The 15,180-nt window shown below is 38.0% G+C and overlaps 1 protein-coding gene across 22 annotated transcripts in view; it reads left to right on the top strand.

Moving 5' to 3' along the window:
* Positions 1–15,180, top strand: part of SH3D19 (SH3 domain containing 19) — a 204,034-nt gene that overhangs the window by 95,852 nt on the left and 93,002 nt on the right. For 20 of the 22 annotated variants that reach the window (XM_054484892.2, XM_054484878.2, XM_054484871.2 and 17 more), the window contains exon 2: positions 1,989–2,028. Coding sequence is in view for 10 of the 22 variants with exons in the window: in XM_054484878.2 (XP_054340853.1) it covers positions 1,989–2,028 (40 nt within the window). In the remaining 12 variants the exon portion in view is untranslated. Of the gene's footprint in view, positions 1–1,646; positions 1,908–1,988; positions 2,029–15,180 lie in introns of those variants that run through there. The other 2 variants (XM_063664183.1, XM_063664182.1) reach the window with 1 other exon arrangement.

Genomic DNA, 15,180 nt, shown 5'->3' with positions numbered 1-15,180 from the left:
AGAATTTCCTGTTTTAACCAAGAATGAAGGAGAGCTGTGAGCCATTTGCTTCCTGAGTGGCCACATTCCAGCTGTGCAGACTGGTCATAGCACATCTGCCAATCAGAACAGGCCCTGGAGGGAAGCCCTTGGATACTGAGTCTTGTTTACATGCATTGTGACTCTGTTTCTCCCTTCCTCTTGTGTGTTGTACCACTAGGAAGATTAGTGGGGAAATTTGCTATTACATGCCTAAGTAAACTATGAAACTAGGATCACAGCCACAGCAAATGATGTTCTGGACAGAGTTTTAGCTCGACTTTAGCCACAGGTAAGAGTTATTGCTTTGTTATATGAGGATAGCTAATCTGTATTCAGTTTCTGGCTTTACTTCGAGACATTATACTTCATTTTTGTAGCGAAGCTAGCAGGCTAAAAACTGGAGAAGAATGATTGAGAGAAATAATTTAAATGTGCCCTGCCTTACTATAACTTTAAAATCTTAATACTCATCAAATGAAAAACATGATATTTTCATTTAAGGGAGGGGTAAAACCAAGTTAAATTAAAACAGAAAAGTTTTAAAAGCTGCAGTAATACTAAGTCACAGTGTAGAAAAATTGGAACCAGAAACGTGCTAACACTATGTGTTTGGAAATCATTATATCTAAGCAGACATGCTTTATTGTGAATCTTTTTACTTATTAGTCTTTCAGAGAACAGTGTTTTCATGAGTACTAACTCTTTGGCTTTGAAAAACATTTCTTTTTTATTATGAACTCATTCAGAAAGAATTGTTACATACATTTAACTGTATAAATCCTATTCCTTTTCTTCCGTATTTCTTTCTAGAAGTTTTAGAGTATGTTTCATAATCCTCTTACTCTGTTCCACCAGCAATAAAATTAAGGAAAAACTAAAAGCATTGCTGTCTTAATCTTTATATTGCCATTAAATTCTATCTTGTTAGCATTAATTCAGAAGATACTATAGAAAACTATTTTGATAATATTCCATAGAATTTTTTCTTAAAGTCATTGCTTAGGATATACTGTGGTTTGTATATTGCTTCATATTGTTTATTTTTGCATAACACTGCAGCCTTTTACTTCATTTATTTTTAATTCTTAAGCATATAGTGGAGGAAAAACTGTTACTCAGATTCAAAAAAGACAACCTGCGGGTTTTATGGTTGTTTCTCTTGTATATGATAGTCTCAAGGTTGATTAATAGCATTTTACAGCAGTCTAGAGAGGCACTTTTGAAAAGTTCAAGCATCTGTGCTCTTATATCTTACCCTATAGCAGGGTTTCTTGACCTCTGCACTACTGACATTTTGGATGAGATAATTCTTTTGGTGAAAGGGACCGCTCTATGCATTGTAGGATCTTTAGCAACATTCCTGCTTTCTACCCATGAGAGTTCCCTTCTTCCCAGTTGTGATGATCAAAAATTTTATATGGAGAGCACATTATATCTAATTACTGGAGAAACATTGAAATCCAACTTCTGAAATGTTCTGGGTGGTAGATAGTTAAGGGTGAAGCTGTATTGGTCTTAGTATTTGCAGATGTTGTAGCTGACTGCTCATTTTTCCCCCTCCCCATTCTGTTAGAAGCTTCTGCCAACCATGATTCATGGAATGATTTTTTTGAGCTGAGTAATCTGTGGCTTTGCAGTTTCCTTGCTTTCTTTCCTTAGCTAAATCTCTTCTAGTGTTAGCAAAGTATTTAGCACAGGAAAGATCTTATAAAATGAAATAATACATGTAATGATACATTTTCCAAGTAGATGATTTTAACAAACCATAAGCTTTTATGCCTGTCCTTCGTTGTGTCTTTTCTGCCTCTGTCAGGCGAACTGTGATGAAGAGCCTTATACTTAGGAAGACACAACTACCTTTGAACAGTCCTTTGTGAAATCTAATGGTATGGCAGCTGGTATTTAAAAACTTCTTTCCAGAGCTTTTAAAGAACATTTTGACATGTAACCGTCTTCTTTCTCTGCAGATCGCAACGAACGAAATAAACCAGAACATCGTTCTTCAAGGTATGAATTTACAGTATCTAATAATTCTGTATAAAGCTTCTTATTTGAAAAGTATTGTTTGGAAGCAATGTAAGTGTCCTCTTTAGAGTTACTGTCTATTGGAATCTTCTGTGGCATTCAGAGAAGCTTCATAAGGGAAATCTTACTCATTCTCTGAATTAAAATTTCATATAAAACTATTGACTACCTGGAAAACATGTTTTATTTTAGGAATTCCTATCAGTGACAGATATATTTTCATAAAAATTATTTTACTCTCATTTATTTGTTTTTGTGACTTATTTTCCTCCCCTCCCTTTAACCAGTATTTTTATAAGTGTGTACTGCTGTTTTCCTAATCATAAAACTAATATAGGCTCACTGTAGAAATTTAAAAGATATTTTAAAAATACAAAGCATGAAAAAAGCAGAACAAAACAAAACCCAGACTGCCTTCCATCAGCCAGAGATGGCTGGCTATTGCTAAAATTTTGGTACATTTCTTTCTAGACTTTTAGATTATTTATGTATGTATATATTCAAATGGATTATTTTATGTTTTTGTTAGGTATTTCAAGTGGCCAGGAAGGTTGTATCACTTAAGCTTTCAACCACACTGAGTGTATTTCACTAGGATTCTCCAACACTGAAGAGTACATTAAAAAATCCTTGTCAAAATTATAGGTGAAAAATTGTCTGACTTCTCATAGGCAGGACTGACAGGCTATATTTAATATTTTTAACCCAGTACTATGAAAGATTATAATTTTTCTAATATTGATTTCTTTTTATTCCACATTCTACCACCTTTTATAATATTTTATTTTGTGGGAATTGTTAAAGTAAGGTATAGTCTTTGGGTTGACTGCTCTGGTAAGCCAAATCCTGGTGCTTTTTCAAGAGATCAAACCCTAGAGTGCATTGACCTCAATCAATAAAAATATAAAATCTATAAAAATTTCATTACTTAGAATAGCAATGCGTTTTGCAGAAATTGTCAATCAAAATAAGTTAGTGAGACCTAATCTGAGAGAAGAATATAGCTGGGTATTTAGAATATTGACTGATTTTTTTTCCAGGTACAATTTATGTATGTTAAAATTCATTCTTTTTTGTGTATAATCTTACTAGTTTTGACAGGCATGTACAATTATGTATCTACTACCATAATCATTAAACAGTTCGTAAGATTCTTTTATTTTAGATACTTAAAGAAAAATAGCAGCCAGGCATGGTGGTTCACACCTGTAATCACAGCTACTTGGGAGGCTGAGGCAGGAGGATCACTTGAGCCCAGGAGTTCAAGACTAGCCTAGGCAACAAAGCAAAACACTGTCTCATCTCTGTTAAAAATAAAAATAAGGCAATGTAAGAGAAAGGACTTTGACAGCATGCTTAACTGTGAGTGACATAAAGTTGGAAGGGTAAAAAATACTTAGGATGGTAAAACCAGGATCCCCAAGACCTTTGACATTCTGAAGATTGGACTGAACTGAGCAATATGAATTTTAATAGGCACAAATGCAAACACTTAGAATGAAACACCAGTGTAACATAAAAAGATAAGGGAGATGTGACTTAGCAATATTTTTTAAAAAGTCTGAAGGATTTAGTTCTTCATAAATTTACCATGAATCAAAAATCTTATGTCATTACGTCTGCCTTCCCCCAAAAAAGTCTGCACTGATTTGATTACGCTGAAAGAAGTTTACTGTTCAGTCTAAAAGTGGTAGCTCTAGATCATACTTTTTTTTTTTTCTTTGAGACGGAGTCTCGCTCTGTCTCCCAGGCTGGAGTGCAGTGGCGCACTCTTGGCTCACTGCAAGCTCTGCCTCCCGGGTTCACACCATTCTCCTGCCTCAGCCTCCAGAGTAGCTGGGACTACAGGTGTCCGCCACCACGCCCGGCTAATTTTTTGTGTTTTTAGTAGATATGGGGTTTCACCGTGTTAGCCAGGGTGGTCTCGATGTCCTGACCTCGTGATCCACCTGCCTCGGCCTCTCAAAGTGCTGGGATTACAGGTGTGAGCCACCATGCCCGGCCTAGATCATACTTTTGATATTCTGTTCAATTTGGGGTCCACAAGACCTTGAAAAATTGAAGTATGCAGTGGAGTGGCTATATAGATACCACATAGGGACCTTAAAAAGCAAAACAAAACAGAATCCCATGCCCAACCCCAGAGATTCTATTTAATAAGTCTTGAATGAATCCTCAAAATCTGTATATTAAACAAGTCCCCCAGTGATTCTGATGTGTAGTCAGGTTGGGGGCCACCGGTCTAGAATATAGCAGCTGAGTTGGGACAGGGAAGATGAAAAAGAAGAGTAAGATAAAAGTCAAAGCTAAACCATAGGAAGACTGGTGTGAGGGACTGGGAGAACTTAGCCTAGATGTGAAAGTTTGGGGAAGTGCATGGGATGGAAACGATAACTGGCTTCAAACACCCAGAGGGTGATACGTGGAGGAAACTAGCAGAATTCTTCCTAATAAATGCTGTTCCCTACTAAGAGGAACCCTGGCTACTGGAGGAATGGCGGATTCTGGGTCTGGGCTAAGGGAAAATGCAAGATGATCCTGGACATCTAGTTGTGATAGAAAGCTAGGAAGTGCTCAACTAATGGGGTCATGTTGAAAAGACAGATGGTAGCGTCAAGGGATTTTCACTGGCCAAATTTTGGGGTAATTTGAGTATCCAAAAAAAATGATGATAATGGGTCCCATGTAGGAGAAATGACAGAACTTAGAAAATCATCATTTTGTAATTCTCAAAGTAATAGCTGATGCAGGCAAAGATCATCAGTGGCAGCTAAAACTTCTGTAAAAAGTTGTTGGGAAACATCGAAAGATACCAGCTGCTGTTAAAAAAAAAAAAAAAAGTTGTCGGGAAAGTTGTTAAAATATCACCCCATTTTTTAATTGCAAAGGGGGAAATCACCCCCAGTTTTTAATTGCAAAGGGGGAAAATTTACCATTTCAATGGAAAAACCTAGTGGTCACCATCTGAATCAAGTAGTCAACATGTATATTATCACTAGTGAGATAAGTAGTACACTTATGTAGTAGTCCTAGGGGGAAAAAAAAAAAAGGCTGGGGGAATATTCCAGATAACAAGAGACCAAAGAGGCTGGGCGCGTTGGCTCACACCTGTAATCCCAGCATTTTGGGAGGCCAAGGCAGGTGAATCATTTGAGGTCAGGAGTTCGAGACCAGACTGGCCAAAATGATGGCCAACTCCATCTCTGCTAACAATTAGCTGGGCATGGTGGTGCACGCCTGTAATCCCAGCTACTTGTGAGGCCAAGGCAGGAGAATTACTTGAACCTGGGAGGCAGAGGTTGCAGTGAGCCAAGATTACTCCACTGTGCTCCAGGCTGGGCAACAGAGTAAGACTCCGTCTCAAAAAAAAAAAAAAAAAAAAAAAAGAGAGACCAAAGAGATATTAACAACCAAATCTAATATGTGAATTAAAAAAAAAAAATCTAGGACCAAAAAATCCCAACTTTGAAAAAGGTTGGGGAGGGGATAATTTAAACATGGATGTTATTTTAAATAATATTTTATTAAACATTACTTTTTAAGGTATAGAATAGAAATGTTATTATGCAGGAGAATGTGATTCTTAGGAGATATATGCCAAAGTATTAATATAAGGGTGATATAGTTTTATGTTTGCAACTAAATCTCAATTCAGGGGGAAAAAACCCAGGATGAGCAATAAAGAAGCAGATATTGGAAACTGTTAATAATTGGTGAATAGATGAAAGGCATATAGGTGTTACTTATACTGTTACTTCAGCTTTTTTGTAGACATGAAAATTTCAAAATAGAAAGAAACAGGAGAACTGTTGTGTGTGTTCCTAGGAGCCCCAGAGGGAGGACGGAATGCACCTCTGTGGGTGGAACTTGGAGGGGGATATATTTCTGCAAAAAAATGAGGAGGAATTTCCTGACAGAGCTGGTCGAAAATGGAATGGGCTACTCTGTGAAGTAATACTGTCAAAGAAAAGCTAAACAAGCTAGCGCTGGAAATAAAAATAGAGAAGATTCACGCATGGCTAAGTCATTATTCTAGATGGCTCCAGCTCCTTGCTCAGTAATAGCCAATAAATATCTCTTGTGAATCTCTGTTCTGGCTCAGAATACAATAGAAAATAAGAAAAAGTCTCCAGGTTGATGGAGGGTCCATTGTTGTGGACTTACACTCCCAATCTCTGAGAATCTATTGACCCTAAAGTGAAGTTCCCAGTCTTTACAGTTATATTTTAGGCAATGCTGTGGTACTTTTGAGGGTATTTGGAAAGTATTCTCAGTATTATTAATCTCTTATTTATACTGTCAAGTTCTTTAAGACTGTGCTACTGGTCTTGGTAACCCTGGCACTTAGTAGATTGCCTGGCCCACAATAAACAATAGATAACTATTGAATAAATAAATGCCAAAGGTATTTTGAGGAGAGAAAGGGAAATATCAGTATTTTTACCTTGCAAATCGGGAAGAACCTGACTCTCAAAAGCTCACCCACGACTATTATTGGATCTGTGTGTTACAACAGCAAGGAGTGATGCCCTATAAGAAAGGAGAAATGTTTTTTTCAGGAAAGGACATCATTTTCTGTCCAGGGTATCTGCTGACATTGGTGGTGACCTGTTCTTCTCCTGTCATCCTCAGCCAAGCAGGGCTACCCCGCCAGGCCAGCAGTGCATCAAGCAGATTAATACCTGCTGCATCAACAGAGCAGAAAGAAGAAAATATAAACAAAAAGTCATTTAATTTTGGTATGTTTTTTGGTTCTCCTCAGGCCACTTGGCAACAAGAATGATGGGCTCCAAGCCCAGCAGGGATAACAGAAATGCATTTCTCTTGTTTGTGTTTTTAGAGGCCAAGCACTCCTATAGCTTTCATAGTAAGAGGTGAATAAATCTGGGACGTCTGCCTATTCTTTCACCTCAGTGCTAAACTAAGAAGGAAAACATAATTCTTGTCAAGTTAAAGGAAGAGTTTTATCATATGTAGGCCAACACTAAGACCCCAAGCAAAAGGCATCCTGGGTGGTTTTTGATTACTTTGTTTTGATGTTGATTTGCTTGCTGCCGATTGATTGATACACATGTGAGAAATATCTAAGTTGTTCTTGTCTCAACCTTGTTAGTTTAAACACACCATTTCCCAAATTGATGTCCCACAGAACTCTCTTCTGTAGATTATTAATCAGTATGTCAAGAAATAAGTGTTAATATGCAGAAAAGTTTATGAAATGGCGAGTTAAACAAAATTAGGCTTATTTCTTTACTGTGATGCTCCTCAGAGTCTTTGATACACTCAAGTACATTATAAAACTCCAAGTGAGAGCTATACTACACACCCGTGTAAAAATTTATTTGAATTTATAACTTCTTTTCCCAGACATAGCTATTAATAACATCTAGAAAAAAGTACCATGGAGTGGCAGTTTGGGAAACGAATTAGAGGGAAGTAGGAGCTAAAGATAATAAAGAATGTTAAGCCCTATGGCAGTCAGTGCCACGAACAGAAAATTAAGAGTTCTTTTTACCACCCCACCAGCTCTAAATAATAGATCTTGATGACTTAGGGGTCTGAACTACCAGCTAATTCATCTCAAATGTTTTATCTACTGCAAGGAAATATTTTACAGCAGCAAAAAAAGAAGGCGGCAAAACAAAGAACCTTAAATCTATTTCTCAAAAATTGTCATTTGAATCTTGGCCTCCCTAAAGTCTTCTTATAGTTACCTGTCATAATCTCCTTTGATATCCATTCATAAAATTAAATGAAATTTCATTAAAAATCATAGAAGTAAGAAAATGGAAATTCAGCAAAGTGATTCTTAGATGTATAAGGAAGAGCAAGACTAACCAAGGCAATTTTGAAGATCAAAGAGGAGAGGTGAACTCTTTTAAGTAATTAAGACAGTCTTTTGTCAGCAAACCTAGAAATAGGTTGTTGAAGCAGACTAAAGAGCCCACAGACATAGATGAATACATAGAGTTCTGTGCCATGTGATATGATAGAGGCAGCATTACGGATCAGTGAGGGAAAGCGGGTATGTCAACAGATGGTGCTTGAATAACTGATTATCCATATTTTTAATCTACACGGAATTTGATTTATCTTATGACATGAGATAAAAATCTAAAGAAATGAAAGAAGTAAAATGGAAACATTTTAAAGAAGTGTGTAAGAATATCTTTATGAGGTAGTGAGTTCTTAAGCTTCAACAAATACAAACCATGAAGAAAAAGATTGATAAATCTGACTATGTGAAAATTTAAGATTTATGTACATGAATACATCGGAAGCATGTGAAAAGGGAAGTCATGACTGTGCAGTGCACATAGGCGACAAAGGTTAGTATCCAGGATAAAGAAAAACTACGCATACGGAAGAAAAAGACAAGTAAATACGGGTAGGGAACACATAAAAGATGAAACCTAAGTACCCAGTTAATATATGAAAAGATTCTTCACCTTGCTAGGATTAAGATGTGCACTAACATGGTAATGAGATACCATTTCACTTCCATGGAATTGGCACAGAACTCTCAAAGACTGAAAATACCAAGTACATATGAGAGTATGTAATTTGGTACAACTGTAAGGAAGACTTTATTCAGGACTATCAAGATAGGTATAGGGACAATTGCAATGGGATTTTGCAGTCAGGGAGATAGGTCGGGCTCAACTTATGGGCAAGTGGGAATTTATAGTAAAAGAGCAGGGTGTGGGGGTCAGTGGATAGAAAATTACTGAGAGGAAACATCGGGGATAAAGGGGATTATGGCTAAGCTGACCTAATAGGATTCTTGCTGAAGTCAGACCAGGGTGATCGGACATCACCAGGAGGATGGTAGGGGATTGAACCTGATCAGATGTTAAGAGTAATCTGATATTGAAGATGAGGATTCTTGCTAAACTGACTTACTGCCAAAACTGGATTTTATAAGGAAGTACACAGATGGGACTAGGAAAAGTTTCAGAATCTTTGTCAGTTCAGAGTAGCCCTGTTTGAATTAAGGATATGTAGTATGAGAACATGGATACATCTCAGAAACATAATTTTGGATGACAAAAGCAAGCTGTAGAAGGATAGATAAAGTATAATGCCATTTATATAAAGCAGAAGTCAGCAAATGGGTCAAATCTGGCTTGCCACCATTTTGTAGTTAAAATATTACAGGAACTCAGCCATGCCCGTTTGCATATCATCTCGGGCTGCTTTCACATTACAACAGGAGAGTTGTACCAACAGGGACCACATGGCAAAACACAAACAATACATTGTTTGTTGTATATTTTTATGACTACATATAGGTACTAAAAGTATAAAAAGATGTGCAGAAGTCATAAATAGTGAAATTAGGGTATTGATTATCAAATGAATGGGCCAGGAAAGGATCCACAGGGAGCTTCAAGTGTATCTTGACTGTTTTATTTCTTAAGCTAAGAGATAGGATTTGCAATATTATCTATACTTTTTTAAACTCCTGGAAATTAGCTGGGCATGATGGCTCATGCCTGTAGTCCTAGCTGCTTGGGAGGCTAAGGTGGGAGGATTGCTTGATCCCAGGAGTTTGGTGAGCTATGATCACACCACTGTATCCCAACCTGCGTGACAGAGTGAGACCCTGTCTCTTAAAAAAGAAAAAAAAAAAAAACTCTGCATGTTTTCATAATTTTTTTTAAAAGCCGTCAGGAGACCTTCTTGAATCCTATGGCAATGATAAAGATGTTTTTATAGGACATGAGTATAAAATTGAGTGAATTCTTTTTAAAGAGAAAAATTGAGGAAATAGTCAAGAATGTTCAGAAAAAATTGATTAAACACTGTTCAGATTTTACCTCTACTTACAGTCCTGCTCCCACGTCTCCTTTTACTAGAAGCATCTTGTATTTCTCTGAAAATTTTTCTTTTTTGGCACTTAAGAGTTCTATGACTAACACGTGAAAACATTTTTTAATAGTACAGAAACGTGGTATCTGCCTTTATCCCATAGGTGACTTAAGAGTGGTGGTTCATTGTCTATCCTAGTCTGCTTTCTATGCATATATATAGCATATGTTTAAATAATATTTAGAACAAATGGGGATATATATATGTGTGTGTGTATGTGTAGTATGTGTGCTTATATGTATGTGTTTGTATATCTGTATACATATATATGTATTTCTGTCAATTTGCCTTTTTTCACTTATTTAGAAAGTATTACCATGTCAGTTTCCACTTCATTATTTTTTTAACTACTGCATAAAATTTTCCAGTGTAACCTTATTATAATTTATTTAACCAGTCCTTTATTGATAGCATTTAGGTTGTTTCTAATTCATTGCAGTTAGAAATGATGTTGCAATAAGCATCTTTATGTTCATATCTTTGTGTATAGATGTGTAGGAAAACCTTTATTGTTCTTCCAAGATAGATTTTTTTTAAGTTTTTGTTTTCATTCACAATTACTTTTAAGTTTTTAAATTTTATATGCCGTACATGTCTGTTTTCTTCCCAAATCTCAGATAGCTTCCTGGTGTTTGGTACTGTTCCAAGTTCTCTAGAGCCCATTACGACTTCCCTCCCCATAATGTGGCCTGAAATGTCTCCCAGCACAGGGAGAGACTGAAACTCAACATGCAGAATATTTGTAGCACATAGTTTAGTACTCTCAGAGTTAATACTTGGTGATGTTAAAACTCATAGCAATCACTATATCATTACGAATTTAAACGGGTCTCAGTTCTCTGCATTGGTATCCTGTTGTTGATCTTATGAAGATGTTGAGGATTTTATTTTGACACTTTACCATCATCACACTGTGGTTTAAATAGATTAGCTAAAAGCAAAAGATTTAACTTGTTTTAGCTGTTCTGTTTTCTAAGTATGTCTATCAAAATACCATGCTCTGCTGGGGTTAGTTTAATACTGTAATTCTGTAGCATTTCCCTGACCATATGTTTTGTTGCCTGTACCTCTATAAACTATAGCTGTGTATAATTACTTTCTGGCATTATGTTTTCTAAGCTATAAGAGAAACATTACTTTTGCTGCAGCATCTGTAATGCCAAAAACAAGGTGAAACATTTAAATGTATACAGCTTTTGTGGGTGGGAAATTTTTTTGCAAAGGAAGATGTGAAAGGACTATTAACATTTTTTGTCATCCTACAGAGAATACACACACACACACACACACACACACACAGTGTTGTTTTGTTGTGTTTTCATAAATGTAACTTTAGCATTTCCCCCTAGTGTGATGGGAATGAAAATGAAGCATTTATATGGTGTATCAGTTGGGTAATTGAAAAGTTTTATTGGCTGGTCTACCACTGCCATAGTAGTTAGTGTGGGGCTTTTCTGAAGTTGTTTCAAATTAAACTATCAGTAGGCAGTTAACTTTGGAACAGCAGCTGGTCCTGTATTTATTACTTTTTCTCAAGATGGGCATGTTGGCCACCCATTTCTCAGCAGTCCAGGGCGCATGGAACTCCTGGCCGTTAAATTTTTTTTATCCTAATTCTTTCCTCTCTTTCACTTGGGTTATATTTTATATTAGTTATTTACCTTTCTGCAGTATAATTTAGAAGTAGTTGTTTATACAGTTCTACAAAATCTTGGTTAAACAGCCTGTAGTCAAGTGAAATTTGTATACATCTTTGTGGCCCTCAATCTGTCCTTAGGTTATGGTTTTACTCCAACTAATAAATATCCTTGGGAAAGTGGACTTTAAATTTGTATTCAAATATTTTCCCTTATTGAACACAGCATACATCACATTCTTCAAATGTATTCATTAGGACTGTACGCCACGGAAGTGTACTAGCTAATTCCTGGAAAAATCTTAGGACAGAATTACTGAACAGTCATTCATTAGCTCAATCACCTCCTGTCTCATTAAAAGTAAACTGCTGTTGATCGGAATTCAGTCTTGTCCTTAAAGGTAACACCCTGGCTGGGCGCGGTGGCTCACACCTGTAATCCCAGCACTTTGGGAGGCCGAGATGGGTAGATCATGAGGTCAGGAGTTCGAGACCAGCCTGACCAGCATGGTGAAACCCTGTCTCTACTAAAAATACAAAAATTAGCCGGGCATGGTGGCACATGCCTGTAATCCCAGCTAGCTACTCAGGAGGCTTGAGGCAGGGAAATCACTTGAACCCGGGAGGCAGAGGTTGCAGTGAGCCGAGAGTGAGCCACTGCACTCCAGCCTGGGCAACAGAGCAAGACTCTGTCAAAAAAAAGGTAAAACCCTTTCCTGAAACCAGAAATCAGGCCTGGTCCCAAGAATTCAATTTCAAGGTTTGAAGTATCTTTGTTGATTAGCAGCTCCTCTGCATAATAAATCAGAGCATTCATTTCTGCCCTCGTGATAAGTTTTTGCCACTTCTAATCTCATTTTAGTTGTAGGCCATCTTTCCAGAAATGCAGAGTGAGCAAGCCGGCTCTTTTGCAACACTTCTAAATGCAGCAACATTTAAGGCAGGAATCCTGAAGGACTTGTTTGTGACCTTGCTTCCTTTTGGACAGGAGGATTGAGAATCAGTATCCTTTGTTAATAAAAAAAATGAAAGAATGGAAGGAAAGTATCGATTGTTTGGAGGCTGCAGAGTAACACTGTGTCTACAATACAAACATGCCCTCAACTATAAACCTGTTTCCTCAAGATAATGTTTTCCTTTGGCACACTGCCTTGCGCAGGCAGTTCAGGGATGCTATCAAGGAATGACAGGCGGACTTAAAGTGTATCACTATCTATTGCCCAGTAGTTTCTCTTGGTCATGGATTCTGAAGAGAAACTCTAGGTAGAAGGGGCCTTATAAACTGAAGTACGGTCTTCAAAATATTTTCATGAGGCCGGCTGTGGTGGCTCACGCCTGTATTCCCACCTGTATTCCCAACACTTTGGGAGGCCAAGGCAGGAGGATTGCTTGAGACCAGGAGTTTGAGACCAGCTTGGGCAACAGAAAATTTAAAAATTAGCCAGGCACGGTGGCATGCACCTGTAGTCCCAGCTACTCAGGAGGCTGAGGGAGGAGGATTAGCTAAGCCCTGAGCCCAGGAGTTTGAGGCTACAGTAAGCTAGGATTGTACCACCACATACCTGGGCAACAGAACAAGACCCTGTCAAATAAATAAATAAATAAATATAAATAAATAAATAAATTCATATTATTAATTCCTCTCTCCCACACCCCCCCCAAGACAGGGTCTTGATCTGTCACCCAGGCTGGAATGCTGTGGTGTAGTCACAGCTCACTGCAGCCTTTACCTCCTAGGCTCAAGCAGTTTTCCCACCTCAGCCTCCCAAGTAGCTGGAACTACAGGTGTGTGCCTCCATGCCTGGCTAATTTTTGTATTTTTTTGTAGAGACAGATTCCACCATGTTTCCCAGGCTTGTCTCGAACTCCTGGGCTCAAGTTATCTACCCACCTCTACCTCCCCAAATCCTGGGATTACAGGCATGAACCACCACTCCTGGTCCCAATATCTTAAAATAAGACGGCCATGAAGTTTGCCACATCGATTGACTCTTCCTTTCACAAACAATTTCTCTGCAGCATGTAATGCTGTTTGATACCATTTTACCTACAGTAGAACTTCTTTCAAAATTGGAGCCAATCCTGTTAAATCCTACCACTGCTTTATCAACTAAATTTATTCTAAATCCTTTGTTGTCGTTTCAACAATGTTTACAGCATCTTCACCAGGAATAAATTCCACTTTCTTTGCTCATCCAGAAGAAGGAACTCCTCATCCACTGAAGCTTTATCATCAGATACATCAACTTGGTCACATCTTTAGGGTCCATTTCTAATTCTAGTTCTCTTGCTATTTCCACTATATCTGCAGTTACTTCCTCCATGGGAGTCTTGAACCCCTCAAAGTCATCCATGAGGGTTGGAATCGACTTCTTCCAAACTCCTGTTAATGTTGTTACATTGGCCTCCTCCCATGAATCACAGATATTCTTAATGGCATCTACAATGGTGAATCCTTTTTAGGTTTTCCATTTACTTTGCCCCAATTCATCAGAGGAATTACTATCTATGGTAACTATGGCCTTACAAAATGTATTTCTTAAATAATAAGACTTCAAAGTCAAAATAACTCCTTGATCCATGGGTTGCAGATTGGATGTTGTGTCAGCAGGCATGAAAACAATATGAATCTCCGTGTACATCTGCATGAGAGCTCTTGGGTGACCAGGTGCATTGTCAATGAGCAGTAATATTTTGAAAGGAATCTTTTTTCCTGAGCAATAGTTCTCAAGAGTGGGTTTAAAATATTTAGTAAACCATGCTGTAAACAGATATGCTGTCATCTAGGCTTTGTTATTCCACTGGCACGGGCAGAATAGATTTATCATAATTCTTAAGGGCCCTAGGACTTTCAACATGGTCAATGAGGCCAGGTGCCCCTCACACGTATAATCCCAGCACTTCAGGAAGCCAAGGCAGGAGGATTGCTTGAGGGCAGAAGTTTGAGACCAGCCTGGGCAACATAGCAAGACCCTGTCTCTACAAAAAATAAAAATTAGCCAGGTGTATTGGCAAGTGCCTGTAGTCCCAGGGAGGCTGAGGCAGGAGGATTGCTTGAGCCCAGAAGGTTGAGGCTGCCATGAGCCTTGATCACAGCACTGCACTCTGCCCTAGGTGACAGAATGAGACCTTGTTACTAAAAAATAAAAAAATTATTTAACGGTAAATGAGCGTTGGCTTCAGCTTAAAGTCATCAGCTGTATTAGCCTCTAGCAAGAGTCAGCCTGTCCTTTGAAATTTTGAAGCCAGGCATTGACTTTTTTGTCTAGCTAGGAAAGTCCTAGATGGCATCTTCTTCCAATATAATGCTACTTCATCTACACTGAAAATCTGCTGTTAGTGTAGCCACCTTCACCAATCGTGTTAGCTAGATCTCCTGGATAACTTGCTGAAGCTTTTCCATCAGCACTTGCAACTTCACCTTGCACTTTTATGTCATGAAGACAGCTTCTTTCCTTAAATTGCATGAACCAGCCTCTACTAGCTTCCCACTTTTTTGTGCAGTTTCCTCACCTATCTCAGCCTTCATAGAATTGAAGACAGTTAGGACCTTGCTTGATATTAGGTTTTGGCTTAAGGGAATGTTGAGGCTGGGTCTTCTATCCAGACCACTAAAACTTTCTTCG

The sequence above is a fragment of the Pongo pygmaeus genome, chromosome 3 (genome assembly GCF_028885625.2).
Source record: "Pongo pygmaeus isolate AG05252 chromosome 3, NHGRI_mPonPyg2-v2.0_pri, whole genome shotgun sequence".
Classification (NCBI taxonomy): Eukaryota; Metazoa; Chordata; class Mammalia; order Primates; family Hominidae; genus Pongo; species Pongo pygmaeus.
The sequence above is the reverse complement of the archived record's forward strand: the minus strand, read 5'-3'. Positions and strand labels throughout refer to the sequence as shown.